The sequence below is a fragment of the Corvus moneduloides genome, chromosome 3, assembly GCF_009650955.1.
Source record: "Corvus moneduloides isolate bCorMon1 chromosome 3, bCorMon1.pri, whole genome shotgun sequence".
NCBI classification, from domain to species: Eukaryota; Metazoa; Chordata; class Aves; order Passeriformes; family Corvidae; genus Corvus; species Corvus moneduloides.
In genome coordinates, this window is record NC_045478.1 from 46,901,040 (window position 1) to 46,925,105 (window position 24,066).

Sequence of the window (24,066 nt, forward strand, 5' to 3'; positions counted from 1 at the left end):
ATAAAAACCAAGTAGTTCTTGTTATTGGCATATTAATTAAAAACACACTATAAAAATTTCAAGGCAATTGTAGGCTGACCTGTTAGGATTGTTCCCTCTTACCACTGAAATAACTGAATGGACAACCAGAAGCAGGACATCACTAATTTCACTGAAAACAGACATTAAGATTTCTTACTGAAGGACATTCCATTCAAGCAATAAATTAAGCTTTCCTTTTTTTGTCATTTGGTTGTTCTGTTTTTTTTTTTTTCCATTGCCATTATGGCTGTTCTTCCAGTCATTTTCTCAACAGCCATCAAGTATAAATTTATATATAATAAACCAAAACTGGAGAATTTCCATAGGGGAGCAGACCTCCCAAATTGGCAGAGAAACTGCCTGGGTGGTTCAGCAAAAGCATGCCTCAGCAGAAGTCCTCATGTATCTTCATATTGAAAGGTGTTGAGACGTACAGTGAAGAAATGCTGATGATTAAAAAGGACACATCCTCTTTCTACTGCCTGTACAGACTCATTACAAATATTGACATCTTGTTCTACAACTAAACCCCATATAATGGAATTTTATTCTGTCTGGAGAATGAAACAGAAAAGGCTTGTGACCAAAACTGGGTTTGGTATTTATTACCCACATTGAAAATGTATTCTGCTGTTCTGTATGCAACATTCAGAACAGCATAAAGTAAAACTTCAGAGCCACGAAACACTAATTTTCATGAAAAAAAGGTCCTTGAGTGACTCCATCCATCCATCCATCCATCCATTGAATAAAAAAGCCATGCCCATGAGTCAGTATTCCAGGATACAGTGTATTGGAACAGTGAGTGACCCGTGGTGCCTGAGCAGGATGCTTGTGCAGCAGGACCTCCCCATTCTGAGTCCTCACATGAAGGAAGCCCAGGCCGAGGATCTGCTGCAGAGGAGGAAGCTCTGAAACAATTCTTGTAAATAAAGGGCTCCTTCAGCAATGTTCTAAACCATCAAAGTTAAATACACACTCAGTGCACTGCTCACTCCAGACAACACCAGAGGTACCAGACACTGCCCATAGGTGAAAGCCATTGCACAGTATTCATGGAACAGATGGAAAGGAAAGCACGTGGTAGGAGCTGTAAGGTGATGAGTGAATGAGAAACCTGGGTGAGATCAAGAATCTGGCTCTGTCATTTCACTCCCCACAAAGTATTTTCTCTCAAGCCCCACCTTCACTGTTTTTTAATTCCTCTTGTTACCCTCTCTCCTCCTCTGCACCCTTCTCTCACTACTTTCCTACAGGGCCACCCAGTTTGTGGTAAGAGCCAGCAGAAATGAACTCATCCTCTGCTGGTGAAGGAGGAGCTGTGCGAGAAGTGCCAGGGAGGGCTCCAGAGATGGGGGTTTTAGTCACATGCAGGGCACCAATGGCAATCCCACAAGGGAGAGACAGGAGCTGCAGAGCCAGGGGCAGGCACAGCCTCATCACTACTCAGCTGAGGTCAAGGATCAGCTAAATAAAGAGAAGCTGCAAATTAAAGAAGAATCTGCAAGGATTTATATGATAAAATGGCCGCTGTGGAAATGGTGAAGAAACCGTATGACTTCCTGTGTCATGCCAGGATTTCAAGGCTTTAGGCTCACCCCCATGGCCTGATCTCCTCCTGTTTGCCTTGTACAGACTCAGATAAACTTTAAAATTAAGGAAAACTAGCCTATTTTGCTAATTTTGAGCTGTGGAAAAAAATCCAGTGAGGGTGTGCGTACATATGACTGATGGAAATCAAACCTCTGAAGTGCAGATTATTTTAATTATAGTCAGAAAAGTATGTAAGGTGCAAGTTTCAGCCAGATAGTTTCCATTCTGATCTTTAATTTTGTAGTAATAAAAATACTTGAGTGCCTCTGTCTAGCTGAAAGAATAACAAGTTGTCTGGTTTTTTATGTCAGCTGGGACTGTAGCAACACACACAAGGAGAAATTATATACACATCTGTACAAAATAAGACATCACCAGCTCTCCACATGTCTTTCACTGTAAGGCAGCCACTGAAGGCACAGGTTTAGTGAACAGCACTATTGATTCTTTTTTCTCCCACTACAGCCCGATCTTCTCTGAAGAACCAAGCTTCTAGAGGTTTCTAATCTAATGAGTGCTTGTGAACTTGCAAAACACACTTGTCAGAAGTTTAGCAAGCAATCCTCCGAATTCCCACAGATGCAACCAAACTACATTGCATATTGGCTTTACCCTTTCCACCATGTTATACTCACAGTTATGGTGAGATCTGAGGGTATAACAAGTATTAGTAGCTTGATCACAGATTTGTTTCCACAACATATTCATTCTATTGCATCTGTTGACGTAGATTAGTGAAATGATGCAAGGATTAAGGCTTTAAACATCTTCAGAGGAAAGTGCTATTTCAAAATTAGACACATTTTGGCAGTTTCAATTGCAGTCAAGATCCTCCAACCCTAACGTGGTGTTTGACTGCCTCTCTTTCTACCCTAAGTGTTTTTTATACATATAAATACTACTAAAACCACACCTTTAAACTCCATATAATGCTAGTTATTTTATACATATAAAAACCTGACATACACCAAATTCTTCACGTAGCTGTTTGCATAGCTGGTTTGTATTCTCTTGTATCCTTCAATCTATTGTTCAGGGAAACTGGTGTTTCATTACACAGTTAAAAGAACTTAATTACTTGAATTGTAGAGACATGAAAGGCAAGGGAAGGAAAGAAAACATCTCTCTCATTTTAAACTCATATTCAAACAGGCTAATTTGATAGTGTAACTTGAAAGTACAGAAATCTGAAATCTAGTTCTGAATGTCTTTTTACCTCTCTCTCAAGAGATATTACTCAGGTTTAGTGTGACATTTTGAAATGTCACCATGCCTATCTCAAAACCAGGTATTTGAACATAGAAGAGATACCTACCTGCTTTAATTCGGAACCCATTCTATATGTGATGATATTCTAACAACCTCTTTTAAGAAGTTCCTACTTATTAAGTATTAGTTAAGTACTCTTGTCATTCCATGACAAAGATCCTTATTTAGCTGGAAATAAAGACAGACTCAAACTTTGTTTTATTTTTTAATAAAGTTTAAATAGTTAAAGTAAGAGTAAAGAGTATGTTTTAAAGCCAAGCTATTTCTTTGTTCCATGCTAGGCCTTAAAGTTGGATTTACTGGCAAATATGGGCCATGAGAAGAGCTGTGTACTTAAAGTGCTGGTGTAGAATATATTAAAATAGCCAGTGACTCACTCCAGATTACCTTAAAACAAAGCAAATACAATCTCTACAGTTTTTGAAATGTATTGCCTCTTATCCTGATTAATGGAAAAATTATCCCTACAAAAGTTTTTTTTTTTTAATATGAAGACTCTACAAAATATTTGCTTTATCCATTGGCAGGACTTTGAAATTCTCCAAAATATTTAGATATGTGTGCCTAAGAAAGTTTATAAATGCCAATCCAACACTGCAACAAAAATTCCAAACAGAACTGGAAATTAGAATAACTCAACCAAATCATCCCACCATAACAATATTATATTTCAATTCTGCATAAACACAGACCAGCACGGTTTGTTTTGTTTTAAAAATTCTTCATGTCCTGCAGAATACAGCATAAGTTTGTTTCATTAGTATCTTTACCCTTCCATTTCCTTAATTCTATTTCCTCATTAACATTTAAAACAGTATCTAATCTGTCTACTGACTTTTTCTGCCCTCAGGGCTCTTCTTAGCCTCAACCCTATCCTCACTCATGGAGATCCTTCCCCTCTTGCTTCAGAAAGAGGTTTTTGTTCATTTGATTGATTTTCATTTTCTTCTTTTTCAGACACAGGTAAGTATTCTACCATAAAAGGAGCATGGAAACGAATGGGAACAGCACAGGGAGTTACTGGGACACTTACAAGCCAAGACTGTGAGTAGGAGCTTCGACAGCCTCTATTTTTGAAAGAAAAATGTCATGCTTTCTTTATACTGGATAATATTTGACATATTGGATAATATGTCTACAAAAACGTAGTTTTGTGCCACAAACAGCCACAAACTGCAGACAAAGCAACAGAGCACAGAGTTTGATGAATTTAGTGTAACACAGAAAAAATTGGTAGAGTTTGAGTAGCATCTGCAATGGCAACATTTAGAAACCAAGATGATCCAATAACCTAAAAATACATCTGCTGTACTAAGAAAAAAAATCTGTGCAATGAGATTAGAAGCTTCCAAATTTTGGACTGATTGCTCAGGGACCACAGATGTAAGAAAGTATTAGCGTGGAAAAGCCTCAGCTTTCCAAAATTCAAAATTATTAAAAAGCAATCTGTCCATCATTCTATGATTTAACTGTTTCCTAGTCTATGGGAATTAACAGCAGGATACAATCCTATTTGCAACATCCATGTAGGTTTAAAAAAAAAAACCTTTTAAAAGTAAATTAAGAAAATATATTCTTAGAGAAAAAAAAATTAGATGAGCACAAAAAAATGCCATGACGAATCCTGAGACAAATTATCCTACATCATTGCTAGTCTGTGAAAACTGGTTTGAATAATAAACACACTGGAGTATTCAGTGACAGCATACAAATCAAAAGTATTTGTAATTATTAAGTTGTGCATGTTTTTAACTGACAAAACATGCTCACGGGCTTACTTTAAAATCTCTCACTGCTTGTTATCAAAGTTAAAAGATCATTTGCATACCAATACATATACTGTAAACATGAACTTCTCATTAAGGAAAGATGGATTTACAGTAATTTGATCTTTTACAAAAAGCTATTGGTAACCAAATCTCTCAGTGTCTAACTTTCTAGAAAATTAAACCAATGTTTCCACCCTCAAAGCTGAAACACTACCTCTTTAGGAAACAGCCCTGTTTATTTGTTAATCAGAAATACAATCAAGTGGCATATTTCCATTTGCTCTTCAGCTGACAGTTTCAGCTTCATTATATTTTACAAGAAAACAGCAGACTTGCAGAAGTCCTGTAAATTCTTTCATATCGCAACTGATTTAATTACAGCGGTGAACAAATGCAGCAGTGATGCAAAATAAGACCAGCCCAATTGCCCTTATCTGATGATAGGATCTCTCTTCCTGTTTGGCTTACAGCAGTGAGGACTTCTTGTTTTGTTTCGGCTTTTTGTTGGTTTCTTTTTTTCTGGTCAGGCTGCTTCTGTCAAGACTGACAGAAGCAAGGAGTTGACATGCCCTTAGAATTCCAGCTTGAGAATGATCCTCATACGAATATAGCTGAGTTTCAATCAGTGGGTCGGGGAATGATACTAATGTGGAGAAAATTATCTGGATAGCTCATATGTTCGCTTAGCCACTGAATGGGTGTTTCCAGCATTGGCTCAATTCCATGAATCATCACTTGAGTCTTCTGCTCTCCATCTAATTCAAAGAAAAAGAGAAACCACTAGTATACCATTCAAAGTTCACAGAACGATTAAACATTTACTCAATTTACGGTAGTTTTAATTGGTGTTACAGAGTTTAACATTTAACAGAATGAAAAGTAGGAAATACCAGTGTAGAGAAAGCTGAGATTTCTATAATCTAAAATAGAAACTTTGAGCTAAAATTAATTCCAAGAAAAAACTAGAATTAAGTGAAACTCGGTGGAAGTGCCACTCTTCTTTATTAGTCGCAAGGGACTTTTTTTAACTCTACAGTGATCACAGCTTGTTGTCAGCTCAGTTAAGGCATGTCCATCTCGCCCAGCTGTAAAGCATATGAATTTTACACAGATCATGCTTAAAATGTTGAGCTTCCTAAAACATACTGGTAAGTTGTATTCTTAATACTGTGATCTCCTGAAAGAGCTGGACTATGTGTAATATGTCACACATATAATACATGTATTATTCCTGAAGTAATTTTTGTTTTGCTAAGAATAATTTACAATAATCACTAGCAATATTTCAGAATTACTCTGAAGGCTGACTTGGCACCGGTTTTTTCTCACTTAGTTTCATCTCTTGGAAAAGCTAAGTTAGCAAATGATTCCCAGTATAACAAGAGTATTTTCTAAGAATATTTCAATTCTTTTTATTTATACTTGTCCCGGAGGATGCAAGTACTTTGATCCTTTGATTCAAATGATGGGAACCAGCTAAAGCAACTGACATAACAGTCATGACATGAACTAAAACAACAAAAAATGAAAATTTATTTCAGAGCCATGGGATGAGAAGAGCATATGAAATATGCATCAAATAATGGTTAGGGGGGAAAAAGTAAGCAGTGACCTTTCACTCATTTTATACTATACTATACTATGGCATTCTCACATGGATCTACCACAGTGAAATTCACATTCAGTACTCAAAAGTATCACTGCATTTACTAACTGGCATTTTATGTTCCCCTCCAGTGTCTATATTACAGAACAAACCACCATCCTCGTCAAGAGCGGCATGGCAGAGAGCAGAATCTAGAAGTGTAGGTACCATTACTGGCACTTTCATTCAGTGACCCCAGTTCTAACATAATTTCTATTTTATAACACAGACAAAATCATATTTGTTTGGTAGCCAAAATTATTTGACAGCTGCCTGAAAATGTTTGTACCATAACCAGCTATCAATGCCAGCACAGCTAAATTACACTGGTAAAAAAATCATCTTTAAATATGTAGTTGACTTTATGCCAGTAATAATTCTTCCTGCAAGAGCAGACAGTTCTGTTTGCCTAAAATGAAGCATTATGCTTTTGTTACTTGCTACCTACATATGGTATATTCTGTACAAAGTCCTGATTCTCTAAATGGCATAATACACACATTATCACACTAAATTAAGCATAAACATTTGCTGGTTTCTGGTTTTATTGCAGACAAGTCTGAAGAACAAAACACATCATTTAAAAACAAACTTCTTATTTCTAGCCAAAGCAGGTATTTATTGGGCTGAAACGCTACCAGTCAGATTGTCAAGAGAATAAACTCCAAAAGAAAAGATCTCAGAAACCCAGTTGTGTTCATTTACAACACCAGTTCTCTTTATTCTTAGAAGTGAGGGAACACCTAAATATTTTTAAGTAACCTCCAAATATATGTAATAAACACTTTAAAATGAAAATCTACCTATGGTATTCTTTAAATGGGTGAGAGTTAGTGACATTTTTTTTAAATGTTTCATAGTAATATTTAATTTTCAGAAACAACTAATTTGCATAAAAACAGATGACAGAATGCTGTTTCAGCATTAGCACTGTGATAGCAACCTACACGCATCTGACTTTTTAGCCATAACTTGCAAAAAATAGATTCAAAGCCTTAGAACCACAGTACCATTTTCTTGCCATTGGAAGAAAAGCTTATAAATGAGAAACATTTTCTTTGGCTCTTCCATTACTGTGCAACATAATATTTTTGGATGTGTGTGCATGTGCCTACTCTTGCTTAAAAATGAAATGCAAGTAATCTTGGTGTCTCTGTTCCTTGTTCCTTACCCAGCTTTGTCCCTTTCTCATACAAGTCTTTTATTCTGTTCCTTGGCAAATTGAGAAGGCCTCAGAGGTCAATGAAGAATTTACAGTTTAATTAAAATCTAAATCTCTGCATTAGCATTGTTTGTGCTTTAGTATTATCTCTGACAAAGCATCACTTCTCCTTAATTCCTTTTCCCCTTGAGGCTTGACTGAAGAGATCTTATCTCCCAATTCTGTATTTACTGCAGCCTTCTTTCACAAAATCCATTGTTTTTACTTCAACATTCTTCCCTCCTTTTGTTACTAGGAACCATAAACTCTCACTTAAGGCACATTTACCCAAACTTTCCTCAACTTTCATGTTTTCAGTCACACATCCGATTTTAAATCAGAGTCTTTCTCATATAGACATCTTCTCTACTTTTTGTAGCAAAACATTGTCAACAGCAAATACACTAAAAAAATTACTGAAGAGTATTCTTGCTTTCTCAGCAGCTAATTCTTACCCATTTCCACTGTGATCTGAGTACTGAATGATTTGCTAGCTATCATGAAAACTTCATCCACCTGTTTTAGAGATATAATAGATTAACAGATTTACAAAATATTTTTTCTTTCCATGATTTTGGATTCATCTTGACACACCAACCGCTGTCCTCTTCTTCCCCACCCCATACTCGATGATCACGAGAAGTCTTTTTAAAGTGGCAAAATGCATTTACAAAGTGTACAAGTTGCCAAACACAAAATATATTTAAATTAAGTGGTATAAAATTTAAATGACCTAATTACAAAGGGTAATGCCACTCTATATCATTGGCTCATGCCTGTGAAAATTAGGGCAAACAACTCTGCTTATCTGCAGCACATGGGGTCCAGACCTGATGATACCATTACTGTCAATACCCATTTTACAATGTTCAGCAATGTAGTGAAAAAAACCCCAGGATTTCCTCAAAACCACTAAGTTCAAAATTTCCAGTAACTTCATCAACATTTTCTGTCCTCTAAAAATCCTGTCAGAACTGAGTTACATGTTATTTATCACATGACCTAAGATTTTTTTTTTTTGCTTTGCTGCAAATTACTCTTGGGAATAAGATGAAGTGGAAATACAAGAAAAAAAAAAGCATAGCAATATATGTTTTGTAAGTTTTCATAATGTTACTTAAAATCAGAGTATTTTTATAGTACTGAAGTGATGCACAAGTAACAAACACTGTTTGGCATTTGCAAAAAGGAAAAAAAAAGCTGAAAACAAATTAAGTCATCTATCAGAGTGGTTGCCCCAAGATTAAAAGATTTTTTTTCTTCTTTTCTTGTGGAGCTGTATCAATAGAGAAGGTACTATAGCCCCCTAAAGTTACTAGAGGCAAGCTATAAGCACGGATGATAAAGCTTTTTGGTAAAACTTAACAATATTCCATCTCCAGAAGGCAGATAACTATGGTTACATGTTATGTACTAAGACATTTTTGAGACATTCAGCTCACTTAACTTAGACCCTAACTCAAGGCTGCAACACTTTAAAGTGTTGACCAGACTCAGGCTAATTAATCATACCATGTGTAGTAGCCAGCTTCAAACCATGACACCATGTAAAGTCAGAAGAGTTTTCCAGCTCTGTACAGAAAATGGAGAGAAACAAGAACCTCTGAAGTGAAGGGCTTAAGAAGAGATCTGCTTCACTGTCACCTATAAGGTGGCTCAGTGTTCCTGATGAGGAAACCACTACAAGCAAGTACAGGCAAAGGACTCTCTTTTGCAGATAGGCATCTGCTGAAGGAAGCAAGAGAGAGTGGCCTGTTGCATCTTCAGTGAGTCCTTGAGAGTGGCTCAAAGCCCTCCTCAATCTGAGGCAGCTTCAGTCCACTCTCCGTTCTTTAAGGGGAATGCCCTAACTACAATATTCTCTGCTGCTAATCCCCAGCTTCCTTTAAAACCCCTCAATATCCAGGAATCAGTGAGACACAGTGGAAAAACAAACAAGAAAATTTGTAGTCTTCAGAGAACGTGGCGAGATGTGCAATGTCATGGTATCACACAGTAAATTTTTCTATTTCCTCCAGCTATATAAGTTGTTGCTTGCAAAGTAAACTACTCAGTATTAGGAAAATTAGTTTATTCAGCATCAATTCAAATTGTTGCACAAACCATTGATATATCTAAATAAATTTTTCCACTGAATTAAAGAAAGAATTGAAGATGAAGGGAAAAGATTGGCTTAGTTTTGAGATAGATTCAAGTGCCTGAGAGCAGAATAGTGAGAAGGCACTGCCTCTGTCACAGGTAATTATTTCAGCCAGTTTTTACCCAGATTAACACCTCAATGCTCACCAGCGCTGCAGTGACATACTCCCTTTCACCTACACAAGATCAGCTCCTCTAGCCAGACTATATCTGTGATGTACCACTTAAAATTCTTTAGTGGGATGAAATACCTCCCTTCAGATTTGTGGCCTCAAGCAATCACCTGTCAGGGCAATTTAGCAGGCTTAAATCCCTTAACTGATAGACAATACAAGATATTCAGGCTTTAGCAAAAGTGCCCCTGTAGTACTCAATTAGAATCCTCAGTATGCAAGTTCTCTGCATAGCAAGTTCTAGAATCTGCCTGTAGTCAGTGGCAGCCCCACTTATGAAATCGGTTTTACAGCCCTAAAAAGGCAAATAGAATCTGGTAATTCAAATTAGGGGCAAACAATGCATTTCTTGTATGATACAAGGCCATGGGACTATAGACAAGGACACTAAAATGTGTAAGGAGTAAACACAACCAAGTTTCATACAGTAGCAGCATTTTAATAGCATGACATATTTAGATGCCAACTTTTTCAGCTGTGAAGTGGGCCATAGGCATTTGGTTGCTTATCTTCAGAATATATCATATGTTCTGGAGAAGATGATACTAAAGGTATTCCTGACAATAGGCTATACCATATTGTAGGAAAACTCATCTTGGGACAGCATTATAAGGAGCAGAATTTTCTTTTTGTGACTGTGGTGTGGCTGCTTTCCTCCCCATTTCTTCTGCTCCTCAGATTATCAGGCAGGAGAACAGAGTGTGCTCAGCACCTGGTGCCTCGGACATCTCTGAATCTGAAGAGACACATCAACATCTTCACTGGAAAGATTTTAATCTACGTCTGTAGGATCTCTTAGGAAATTACTTACAGAAACATAGTTTTCAGTAATGTGCTTCATATGAGTAACGTAGTGTGCAACCATTTACTGAAAGATATTGCTGACCCAATTTTGAAAGCCTGAAGCCAAAGCTGGGCAGGGCTAAATCTCCAGTAAGCAAAAGTGAAAATTCCCTTCTTGGAAGCTAGGCTTCTGGTGTAGCACCAAGGATCACACATGAATCTGTGCACTTATTTACAAAAGATTACTCTATCTTAGCAAGGAAATTCAAATACTGTGTTCTTATTTGTAACCACACGTGGTATGAAAGCACTGGACACTGGCTGAAGTTATTCTTTCCCTCTCTAGGCACCTCAGGTTGGATATTCTAGGACATACAGAGGAGAGACAGCCCCAAACAAGCCTCACAGTCTAAAGAAATTCTCCACCAGTGACTTCTGCACTGGTAGCAGAAAAGAAACAAACAAACATTTCATGAATGTACTTCACTTTTTGTAATTTTAAGTAGGTAGCATCTCTAAAAACCCTCAAACCTCAATATAGTCAGCAATGGTTTAATTCATTAGCCCTGAAACTCAAAAAGATCATCCACCTCATTTAACAGTAACCTGTCCAAAACTGGAAACAGCTCCAATGTCCAGTATTAAAATTGACAAAGACAGGATACCATTTACAACAAAACAAGCGTTGCAATTATTTTCATTGTGTGTGCTACAAAAAAAAATCCTGTATTCATAAAATACAAAAAAAATTAGCCTAAGGAGTATTTATGAACATTTTCACATCACTTTTGTAGTACTGACTATAGGCAGATACCACATATTTTTTAATTCATGGCAAAATATTTCTCTGCTTAGTGAGCAACCATAGCTACAGAATTAATTAAACCCATGTATAAATCAAATATTCATGCTTTACTTTTCTTCAGTACCTTTAAAAAAAATACTAGAAATTCACACATATTATTACAGGTTTCTCCATGCATAAACTCCAACCTAACTGGAACATCTGCAATCAGTTTCCAGCATGTGTATGTGTAATAGTGACCAAGGTACAGAAATATGGTGAGGTGTTCTGATTCCACAGTAACGACAACCTCAATATAAAGGGATCAAATAGAAAACCAAATTTGTATACTGAACAAATTTTACTTAACCAGCTGAGTACTAACAGGAGCTCAATACCTATGTAATTTCATGGGAAGTGCATAAAAAATGTTGATTTTGGTCAAATCTTGTGGCCAAATGATATTTTGCTCTTTGAATGAACTCAGCAGAAGTACTTTGGACAGCAAACATGTTCTCTTTACTAAAACCAAATATTTCATACTCAAAAAACTATAGCTTCAAGATCTACGTTTGCTACATGTTCTATTGAGTAGAGTTTTTTTAGAATTTTTTAACTAGGAATAAAATGTTATGAGCTTTCAGAAGCTTCACACTAGCCTATTTCAGCCAGCATATCCCAGGCTGTCCTTACTTTTCTGTGAATTCCATCCAGTGCAAAAATGACCCTGCTTCTCACAGTAGTAGGCTCTGTTGCTAGAAGTAACTAATTTTCCATAGCAATCCTAACGTGGTTTTAACCTCACATCAACCACACAAACTACCAAAATCCTTATTCTTTTTGTCTCCCCTAAGTTGGAATGATTATCAGTTTAAGGAGACACACAGATGATACACTGCATCATGTCAGCAGAAATGCTGTTCAGTATCCTCTGACCAAGAGCAAGAACACACAACAAGTTCTGCAAAGCCAACTCTACAATAGCCTAGCCACAACAAAAGGTTCCTCTGACCTCAAAATTTTAGATGCTGCTATGTGACATGAAAGCACAGGACTGACTTTTCCTTCCTGCCTACATATCTCACCAACACTGGGGAAAGCCACCGAAGCTGACTTAAGGTGAAGAACTCACACACAGAAATGCAAGGTCAGTGCATTATTCAGTACACGTTTCTTTCTCAAAATGATTCCGTGTCTGAAATAAGCATTGTTCCAAACACAAGATGTGGTTTGAAGAATAAGAATTACAGTTCCTGGATAGACTCTAACTGCCTGACATGAATATAAATAAACCATTACATAAATTTAGTTAACTGTCAGCAACAAGACAATATCACTCATTTTAACCATTGGTAATAACATGAGTTCAATTGCTCAAACTGAAGGTCATAATTTTCCTAAATGTATGTTTTCAGTTTGGGGTATGGCAAATAAAATCTACAACTCTGAATTTTGTTTTAAAAACTCTTTTAGAAGGAATGTTAATTTTTAATACATTTACTGAACAACTTACAAATAACAGGAGTGCTCAACCTATCTTTTCTAACTCATTAATTTGATTTTTTAAATTCTTGTCCAAAATAAAGAGTTAGAAATGTCAGTCTATCTGTCCTGGAGTGTTTTGTCACTCATATTACATATCTCAGTTTAACCCTTACAGCACCTTCATGTCATCTTACCAGAGCCCCTCATAAGAACTACTTCTCCAAAATGCTATGATAGAACTAGACCTGTATCAACCTCAGTGAACACTATTCTTGCAGAGTACCTGACTACAAAAGCCCAGCTCCAGGCAAGATATAAATATGGATCCATATTCACCGACTGAGCTTTAATTATTACTCTACTTCTTTACCTGGTTTTCACACAGGCCAGTTGGCCGATATCTTCATGATTGTCTCATGGTATAAACATCTCAACTTCAATTTAGACATCTGTGACTTAACGGAGAGGAAAAACACTTTCTTTGTCACAGTTCATACATGATTACATCCCTTGGATTATATTCAGGTACAGTCCAGGCTTCTCTATCCCCAAAATATAAGTGCAATATTGTCATATGCAGTATTATCATCATCTACATTAAATATCACTAAATACTGAGATGGAATCAAATATTTGGCATCACCCCATTCACAATTTTCTTCTCCATGCAATTTTTCTCTCGTTATTTCCTGTCATCTTCTACCTCAAGTCTATCCTCAGGTTAGATAGCCACATTTCTGAAACATAGCAAAAAAAGCAGATTAAAGTAATCACCACAAGTTTATGATACTTTGGAGCAGCTTATGAGAACTTGGCTTACACTTCTAATCTCATAGGAGCCAGAAAGCATGTAAATGAACTAGAAAACTTTTTTCTAGTCCACTCAAAAAGTTTTTAGAGAAAGTGAATTTGGCCTGAAACACCACTAAGCAGACTAAGCCTGAGCAGACTATTTTTTACAATTCCCCAAAACCGTTAACACTGAGAGTAACACCATGTAACACCAGGGAACTTTTCCTTCTGTAAAAGAGTTCAGCAACTCAATGGAAAAGTAGAGAGAAGGTGGAAATGGGTTAAGCTTTACTTAACTAAACTTTGGTGTTGTTGCTTTTTTATTATTATTTTATTCTTGTATATTTCACAGAAGTTTTTTTAATGGGGTTCTTTGAATAAGTCCCAAACTAATTTATGACAGAACCTTAAAATATTTTTCTTAAATATCTGACATCTTAGTCTTTAAAAGTTTTAGAAGACCTTACAAGGCCAAAGATGTTTCCCATCAAACATCCAGCTTCAGGCAGAATAAAATAAAGGTAAGATTAAGACTATCCCAGGGAATATTATAACCCTTCATCCTTAGCATCAGTGTCTTAGCCTCAGCTTTGAACTAGCAATACACCTGTGGTAGTTTATAAAAGACTGGGGTTAGCAGCTGAGGCTTATAAAACAATTTTCTTCTTCTTTCATGGGAACAAAGTGACAAAGTTCAATGTAAATCGTGCTGCTGCTCCGTGGAACAAGCAAGCACACAACACATTGAGATACGCGAGGAACAGGCAGGGTGTGCATCTAAAAGATAAACACTTGAATGCTTGACAAATTGAGGCCAACTCATCCATGATATGTTTTCCATTGTTGAGAGAGAGCTAAATCACTTTTAAGAGTTGTGTAGCTTTTTTGAACAGCAGGAATCTTGACTTACAATAAGTTAACCCTTTCATGCACTATGCCCTTAATTAGATTTGACGTTGCCCTTCCCTCCAAACTGTGCAACTGACCTTCAGAAATTAGGGCTATCTCTTTACATAGCTAGGGAGCTAAACGTGATCAACGTGGTTCTTGGAAAAAAAAAAACAACACCAAAATAAAAAAGAATCCCATTTGATAAAGATTTTTCTCTACAAAGTTTGGTCTAAAGCAAATCATCTTGCTGTAAAAGACCTTGTTACTAATAGTTTGTGGGAACTTTTATAATGTCATTGTTTTCAAAATAGTATTATGCCAAATAATTAAATAACAAATTTTCTATTAAATATTATATATCCCCTAAGTATATGCACATTCATACACTTTTAAAGGTTTTTAATGGCATTCTTGAACTTTCAACCTCAAGCTTACTTCATTTTCAAGTTACTATAATTCACATCATGCCTGCAAATATTCTGTGATCCTAATGGCCGTCCATCTTTTATAAAGAACTTTTCAGCTAATCAAATGATGACCTATTCCTAGCAAAGCAAAGAAGGATTACTGTTTCTGAAAAATCATTCTCAGTACAGAAGAGACCAGCACATTTACTTGTTTTCAAGCCATAACACTAATTGCTCGTTTATCTGCCCAGTTTAATACATCAAATTCAAAAGTGGACATTGGGACATAATTACCATTTGAAAACATTTGGCTGAAGAGTGATAAGCAACACATACAGATCGGAGGCTTAATGGCTATTATTTCATATTTTGTGCCTTCCCCTATTTAACTAGAGAAAAATAAACTGTTTTTTCCTTTTTAAAAATGCTACTTCCAGGAATATTATTGTATTATTTATCAAAGTAAACAACTTCATAAGCAGACTACATGTGAAAATTGAGGTGAGCTATTCAATTATACCCAAAGTATGGACAGTTTTGTTCCATGTCTGACAAATTCTTCAACCTCTGCTAAGCTGATCAGTAAAAACTCAGCTAATTGAATCCATCGATGTGAAAAACCACAGGCTCAAGTCTGTACTGCATACATCAGGCTGAAGGATTTCTGCTCCAGCCACGGCAGTAATAGTCAGTGGGGTCAGGTCAAAGAGGGTTAAAGTGAGTCAGGATATAGCCAAAGGAATACATCAAACACTGATTTTAAAAGGGCAATTAATCTTAGACAGAAATGCTTCCTGGGGAATGAGATCTCAATCTTAAGAGCACACTACATGATGTAGCAGTAAAAATGTACATATACAAGCTTAGAGAGCTTTCATCCTGTGATCACAAACAGAAGGGGAGTGCTGTTTATCAGAGAAATACAAACCCTTGCTAAAATACTTACATTAGCTTCTTCCGGGCTCTTACTCATTGAAAAATAAATTCTGTAATGAGCAGGCTGTGGAGTTTGCACACATGAAATACCTTTTTTTTGTACATGTACTGTAGGTTCTTTTGAGCTAACAGACTGATGTATTTAGAGATCTCTACCAAAGTAAAAATAAAGAATTTAGCATTGAAAAATTCAGGAAAGAGTGGTGAAAGGAGTAATGGAATACCTGCAGGACTCGTTACACTGAACACTAACTTAAAAAAAAAATAACAACCCCTTCTCAAAACAGCTACCTGGTCAGAGTCAAAATTGGAAATAAATTTTCATCAAAAGTTCTTTTTGGCTTTTCCATTCTGAAAGAATAAGACAGTTAGCTGCAAAGCTGATAGATTATAATATAACCTTTATTTTTTGACTCATAACCTAAATATTTTTTAGAGTTCAGAACATATTTTTCCACTTCAGAGTAGAAAAATAGATCCATAAAGCTTAGAACACAAACATACAGCACTTGCAAACAAAATTTGCTAAGTTAGCATCCTCAATTAGTTAGCAAGATTACTAGGAATCATTAGCTATGTAGACAAACATACACAGCTCTGAAATTAATTACCACTGCTTTGGCTGCATTAGTTCGCAGCACTAAAGAGAACTGGCTTTGCAACCACCCTCCATCTGAGGATACTGATGCCCAACATCACAAGTGGCAGAAGGGCATCTATTTGTGTATCTGGTCCATACATGGGGCTTCTTGGCTTAAATGGCTGCTGCCAGCTTGCACAGAGATACTGGACCTAGTGAAGTTTCCTATAGTCTAGAGACCCGCTGCATTCTGCCATTGTAAATGTGGTGATGATAACATCAGGAAAAGGACAGGGAGCACAAGTGCATTCAGATCTTTACTGACGTAGCCCCTCTGTGCATGGGCCAAACCACTGCATAAGACTTTGGCTTTGACGTAAGGAAAAGTTTTACCCCTATTTTTTAACAGATATTCTCCAAATGACTACAGGTGCAAAGCAAAATATAAAGTTATCCACTGAATGTGAAGTTATTAAAATTTCTGATTAAAATGAGATATTCAAACAGGGGACAACTACTGTTAGCAAGTGCTGCTGAATCCTTAGAGAAGAGAGTAGGACACATAGCGGATTGTTCTCCTTTACATTATTGGTAAAACTGCTACTTTTCTCCTAATTATTTTTGTAGGTCCTTTAGTTTTGCAGGTTCTATTCTTCCCAGCCCTGTAAGAGGTTTATCTCCTGGAAAAATCAGGTGACACCTATATGCATCAAGGCAAAATAGAGCCAGACTGTAAGAGAGATGCAAGGAAGATGGGAATGATTTTACTCAGACAGCCCCCAAAGACACAGTACGTGCACCTAATTTAAAGGTATAGATATAATTCAAAAAATGGGCCAGAACTCACTCTTCGAACTTCAGGGCAAATGCCAGAGAACAAACAGCTCATGCCCGTTCAGCTAAATTATCTCCCTCTCTCTATTGCCTATCGAGAATAGACCCCAGACTGTTAATCCATGAACACTGCTCAAATTTTCTGGGAGAATATTAATTTGCCTTGACCAAAATTATGCCAGAGAACTGCTAATGGTCATACAGCACAAACAACACATGTTCTAACCCTCTTTTGCTTACTAGTATAAATAAAAACACTGAGACCACAACATTTAAATCCGTTTGTGCACTGCAGCGTCCTGGTTGAGAACTTCACAGAGGGTTATTAATGTCTCTGTGGGTCTTCACAGAGGGTTATTACTATCTCCTGAAAGCTTTGGTAGACCCAAATCTCCAGTTACTCTTGCACCAATTACAGTACTAAAGGAATTGTCACATTTTCTATGAAACCAACCATAAGAAACATCCTGTAAATCTATGTACTTTGTATACTTCAGCTGTTACTGACATGATTGTTTCTGTGAGCAACGATATATGAGAAACTAGAAGGAAGGTTTGGTTTGGGTTTCTTTCTGTGAAGTTTTTGATGGCTCAGTCATACTGAGTGACCTCTGTGGCCTCTTTGGAGTAAGACAGACTGACTTAGATCACAACTCAATAAAATTCAATTCTTAACTCTGCTACTGACCTCAATGTGACCAGGTACAAGCCACATCACCCCTCTGTGCCTCTTAATTTCTCCTTCCTTTTTGTCTCTCTTCACTGATCTTTTATCTAAGTGATAAGTTCTGTGGGAACACACTGCAACGTGTACAGTGCATAAGGAACCTGAGGTCTCCTCCTAAAACACAAAAAATACTCATTTTAAAACTGAAAATTCAGCACAACCAAAACATTTTGTCAAGATGCTTTGACCCCAACCATTCTCCTTCTCTCATACACATGGCAGATTACTAGAAATCAGGCAGGTTTTCTGTCAGTAATTTTCCACAATCTTTTCTTAACTGCCTGGACTTCCAGCTCTATATAGCATTCAGTCAGGAAATTGGTGGTAGAACACTGATGTTCCCAGGAAGAGCAGACTATTCTAGGACAAAAAAACCCCACCTCTCTTCTGGAGAGAATTTTACAAATGCTAGCTTGTGATTTTCAAACAGGATAAGTTCAATTTTTGAAGAAGTTATTTTGCTCTGTGGAGGATTTTACTTTCTCCATTTCATACTACTACTGTTAATGATAGACTTGAAAAACTTTGTTGTGCCTGAATGAAGTCATTGGCCTTTTGACTAATTTAAAGAGAATAGTCTGGAGTCTGATACTAATAAAACTTATTGGGTGGCCGGCAGAACAAATTTAGCTGAAGCTGAAAAAATTTCCGAAGGCTTGTCCGAGAAACAGGATTATTTCCCTATTTGCTGTACCTCTTCCTACAGTCTACCCTTCTGAATGTGTGTGCCTGTGCATGCCCAGAAACCACTTCTAAGTCACAAAGAAACAGCACATTACTCTTGTGATGTTAGCAAAGTTGCTGGATGCAAGAGGAAAGACTAGACTAGAATAGACTACTGCAGTTGGAAGGGACTTACAAAGATCATCTCATCCAACTGCCTGAGAAATCTAGGGCTGGCCAAAAGTTACAGCATGTTATTAAGGGCACTGTGCCAATGCCTCTTAAACTCTGACAGGATTGGAGCATCGACCACCTCTCTAGAAAACTGTTCCAGTGTTTCACCACACTCATGGTAAAGAAATGCTTCCTAAGGTCCAGTCTAAACCTCCCCAGTGCGGCTTTGAGCTATTCCCACATGTCCTATCACTGGATACCAGGGCAAGAACTTAGCACCTCCCTCTCCACTTCCCCACCTCTGGAAGCTGCTCCTCACAGGACATGCCTTCCAGCCCCATCACCAGCTTTGTTGCTCTCCTCTGGAGGCACTTGAGTACCTTAACATCCTTACATTGTGGAGCCCAGAACTGCACACGGCACTCCAGGTGAGGCTGCGCCAATGCTGAATACAGTGGAACAGTCACCTCTTCTGACTGTCTGTCTGTGCTGTGTTTGATGCACCCCAGGATGTGGTTTGCTGTCTTGGCTGCCAGGACACACAGCTGCCTCATACTGAGTCTGCCACTGGTCAGCAGCCCCAGACCCTTTTCTGCAGGCTTGCTCTCCAGCCAGTCCTCTCCCAATTTATATCTGTGCTCCATGCTACTCTGTCATAGGTGCAGAATCTGGCATTTGGATTTATTAAATTTCATCCCATTTGCCAACAAGACAGGAACAAAGGACTCACAAGATACCAAGTGGATAATCCTTGTAGAGTTGATTGAGGTGAAGTTGGAGAAGCCCTTAAAACCAAGCTATGTTCACTGTTTCCCAAGAAATTGTATGCAGAAAGATCACAAGCAGCCCCACATACCCACTATGTTTTCTTTTGAGAGCAAGTGAGCCAGAACATTCTGCACACAACAGAAGCCCTCTCTGATTATGTAAAGAATTTGTTTAGAAATTAAGATGGCTAACAAGAAGCACAGCTGCCACATTATTCTCAGATTATTTGCACCTTTCCATGTGGTCATGACAAATTAATACTATACTAATTAATTCTGTAGTCACGACTATTACTTCTGTAATCTCAAGCCAACCTCTGGACTTCCACCCCTTCTGATCAAAAAGGACTACTAAATTAAAAGGTACACAATTTTTACACAGAAAAATGTTTCCACTTCAACTTGAAAAAGAAAAGGCAACTGGGGCAGGTAGGTGTTTGTGGGTGTAAAAAAAAAAACAAAAATCAAAAAGTTGGCAGTAAGATGAAAGTCAGATGCAGAAGAATAATCCAAGCAGATGGCCTAGTTAGGAAAAGATAACAGGCACAAATAATGACTCACACCAGAAAGGAGAAGTACAGGATGACCTCCTCCAACATGGAAAGCACCACTGAGTCAAGGATGTGAGGAGGAAGGAATAGCTTAAGCAGTGGTCTGAAGGTCAGTTGTGGCCTGCAAGATGACTCTCACAGTAGAGGAGACAGTGGACCAGAATTCGTATCACTGGTGAGCTTTAACCATCTTTTAGTACACACCCACATTCTACAAGACCTCTAACCCTTCACAATGCTCTCACAGCTTTGTGGGATGAAAGTGTGGCTAATAAACTGCCTAAAACTGCCCAGGGCTTGTTATATTTCTAAATTTAGGTAGCCTGGGAAAGTATTTCCACACTGTACCTCCACAGCACTGAAAAGCAGAGACCAGTCTGCAGAGAGCACATGCAATCAGACTTACTAGTTAGACATGGGGAGCAAAGACTTCTTTCTGTTTGCTCACTGCAAGAGCAGCAAGGACTGGGATGGTGCCGTGCTGGTCCAATTCCCACAGTAAGCCCCCAGTCAAGCTAATTCTGACCTCAGGCAAAGCAAGCCCAGTCATATTTCATGTCTATCCAAACACATTCACACTGCATAAATTTACCTCCTTCTGTTGCACCATTTCTCATTTGTATCAAAATTAGGAGCCTACATGGCAAATCTAATCTAAATTCAATTTTCTGTTTAACTAATTTACTGGAAGTCAATGCTTAGAAAACTGAGGGAGAACAAAAACAATTAATATGTAGTCTCTCATACATTATACATTAAAAAAAGCTGAGAGTTAATTGAAAACAGTTGATCCCTAATTTTACAAAATCATTCAGTACAGCAAGTCTTAAGAGAAAAATCCTGGAAGTCTTTTTGATCCTTGTTTTATTTCTGAAAGAACTAATGACACTGCTGTAGAAAGAGGTCAGTTCACACAGCTTTTCTGAATGAACAACAATGCTGTGAAAACTGGGATTGATTGATAGCCTACTGTTTGCGTCATTATATCCAAATGTTTACCATTTGAGTCTTCAAGGAAGCATGAGACAAAAATCAAAACAAGTTTTATGAAGACTTCAACAACACTGGCAAATTAAAATTGTATCCAGAATTGTTTAGACATTATAGCAGTGGAAGAAAACTGCTTTCTTCTGCATTATACAGTTTTTATCTTTGCATTATGCCCAATGTCTTAAATTCCTGGTGTGGAAGAGGAAAAGTCTTTCCCTCCCCAGAACTCTGTTTTCTATCATTTTAACCCTTTGCCTCTTCAAAGCATTCTGTTGAACTCAACACTGTTTCCTCTTGCAGTTGTTGCTTTGTAGTTATGTAAGATCATACTGTGTTCCTCCCTTTCTCCTAACAAGATGAGTCACTATTTCTAAATGAACTGTTTATAATATTAGGATGTTCATTTACAGGAAATTCATAAATCGGTACTAAACAAAATATTTTTTTTCAATAGTTGTGAATTATTCACTTTTTTTTTTTCCAATTTGATAAACGCTGACGTTCAGAACTGATATTACTTCTGGAAACAAAGGCCCCTTAACTGGCAACAGGAACACTATCACCACATACAGAAAATCATGGGGAAACACAGCATGACTTCCTTGAAGCAACAGATAGATAACAATTTTATTATCTGTCATAAATGACAGTGTTGCTTAAGTAGGTGGACTATTCCACCTAATCTCAGAAAAACAGAGGATTTTAGACAGTGGGGGAGAGTAGCCATGGTATTACCTCCTTCAGGGATGGATAATTTTGTTATTCATCAGTTTGGGGAAGAATACCCATAAGTAACATGTTCTACCATATCAGGTATGTGACCTTATGCTACAGTTGCAGGTAACAACATGGTCTTAACATCTTCTCTTCCTTACCTGCATAGAAACTACAACAACACAGTCTAAGAGACCACAAGCAATATCAAGCTTCATCTTAGCCTGTTCCTGCATAAGCCACTAAATCTTCCCACAAATAGTAATAACTCTGAAGTTATTTAAATGACTGCCTAAATTTCTGGAACTGGAACTACTGCAGACAATTGCACTTTACCACACAAGAACTGTCCAATTAAAGAATCAACTTTTGTCTGTGCAAGTGCCATCCACAAGCATAGGAAAAAAGATCAGACAATGAGTTTACAGGCTGCAGCATGAATAATCAGAATAATATAATTCTAACCCTGGAGTCCTCATGAATGGGTGTTTCATACTAAAATAAAAAAGCCATCTGTCATGAGCTTAGATTCAAAACTACATGGTGCACAGCCTGAGAAGCAAAACTATAGGATCTTTGACTGTTGGCTGGAAAGGATACTTGTACAATTTCAAGAGTGTAAAATGGTGAATGAGAAGGGGGACACTAGGCAACTTTATTCTGACTTCCCTGAGTAACTAACCAGGAACTGGTCATCTTGGGGGACAAATTAAAACCAAGAGAAACTGGTAAATTGAAGAATGCTGATAGAGAGGCACAGCCCCTAGGTGTCAAAATATTTTAGATTTTCATATGCAATGATACAAAAAATTGTTGGAAAACTCTAGGAAACTGAAGTAGAAGTCTAGATAATAGAACACCACAGGACAAGAAGACAGAAAGCAAAAAGAAAAAAACAACATAGAAGTGACTACTGACTAATTACTACCCCAGAGAACTAGATCTATTCCTGTTAGGAAATCAGCCAAGGTCTGAAAATCTACAAAATTAGTTAAATAAATTACAGTGAGCTTAGTCAAAGAAGTAGGAAAGTTTGTTTTAGAGGATGCAAAAGCAGATACTAAAAGAGTAACAAAGACAGCAAGAGCTATCTATTATTAGAACAGATGATGAAGGAACATGAGCCAGAAAAAGAAGAGACATTGATAGAAAATGAGTCAATGCAAGTTGAAAAAAAGAACTGAAAAATAAGTACCCCTCTTTCCTGATGCTGCAATTAGGATCAAATATAATGGAACACCCCAAAACCTAACTGACCAGCTTGCCTCAGATTCAAGTATGAACAACTAGGGAGAAGCAGATATAAAACCCACATGTACACATACTCCTCCAACAGAGGGTGATCACAACTGAAAACTAAACACAATTTGCTATGTTCAAAGTACAGAACTTATAAAGTTTTACCTTAAAACACTGAAAACTGAAATGAAATTGCCCATCTTCCAGTAAGGATTTCCAATAACTCTAGATGGTCAGGAATAGTAGTCCATGAACATCAAGCTAAGTATTTCTATATAACTACACAACTCCCAGATTTGATTTCAATTATATGCAGCCTTTAGACAAACTGAATTAAAAAATAATTATGGAAATACAGCAAATAAAAAATATACTCATACACAATATAGGTTTATCTATAGTAAAATTTCAGACTGAGGTGACTTTAATTTATGAACTGCTGCATAACTGATAAAATACAATTTATTACTGCAGTATCTAAACATAAAAATATAACATGCCTTAAAGAAAGATTAAAGCAGGCCACAATTCAGAGGAAGTGATTATTGGATTAGTTTGAAAATACTGATTTTAATATTTATTAAACATGACAAGAAGGACTTCACTGCTTCTCAAACTTTACGTCAACACAGGAAAATCAGAACAAAGCAAATAAGTGGAACAAATGAAATGTATCAATATTCAGTGGAAGGTGATGACCTGGTCTTACTGTTTCTGTTGCCACATAACCACAACCACTGCCTATGAAGCAGCTAAATAGGAAAAAAAGAAAAATTATTCAGCTAATGAGCAAACAGCTGATTTAACACATTTACTGTCTAAATACTCATTTAGACACAAAATTAGAGAGGGTTATATTAGATCTGTTCTAACCTAGCCTTCTGGAAGAAAGTACTGTACAGTACTGCAGCAGGAGCAATGCAAGGTGAAATAAATGCA

The 24,066-nt window shown here is 37.2% G+C and overlaps 1 protein-coding gene across 6 annotated transcripts in view; it reads right to left on the reverse strand.

Annotated features, from left to right (window-relative positions):
* Positions 1 to 791: 791 nt before the first annotated feature.
* ATG5 (autophagy related 5) overlaps positions 792 to 24,066 on the reverse strand; it is a 76,044-nt gene continuing 52,769 nt past the window's right edge. For 4 of the 6 annotated variants that reach the window (XM_032101368.1, XM_032101369.1, XM_032101367.1 and 1 more), the window contains one exon: positions 792 to 5,407. In XM_032101368.1, coding sequence (XP_031957259.1) covers positions 5,271 to 5,407 — 137 coding nt within the window. In that variant the 3' untranslated portion in view covers positions 792 to 5,270. Of the gene's footprint in view, positions 5,408 to 7,953; positions 8,015 to 17,996; positions 18,144 to 24,066 lie in introns of those variants that run through there. The other 2 variants (XM_032101371.1, XM_032101370.1) reach the window with 2 other exon arrangements.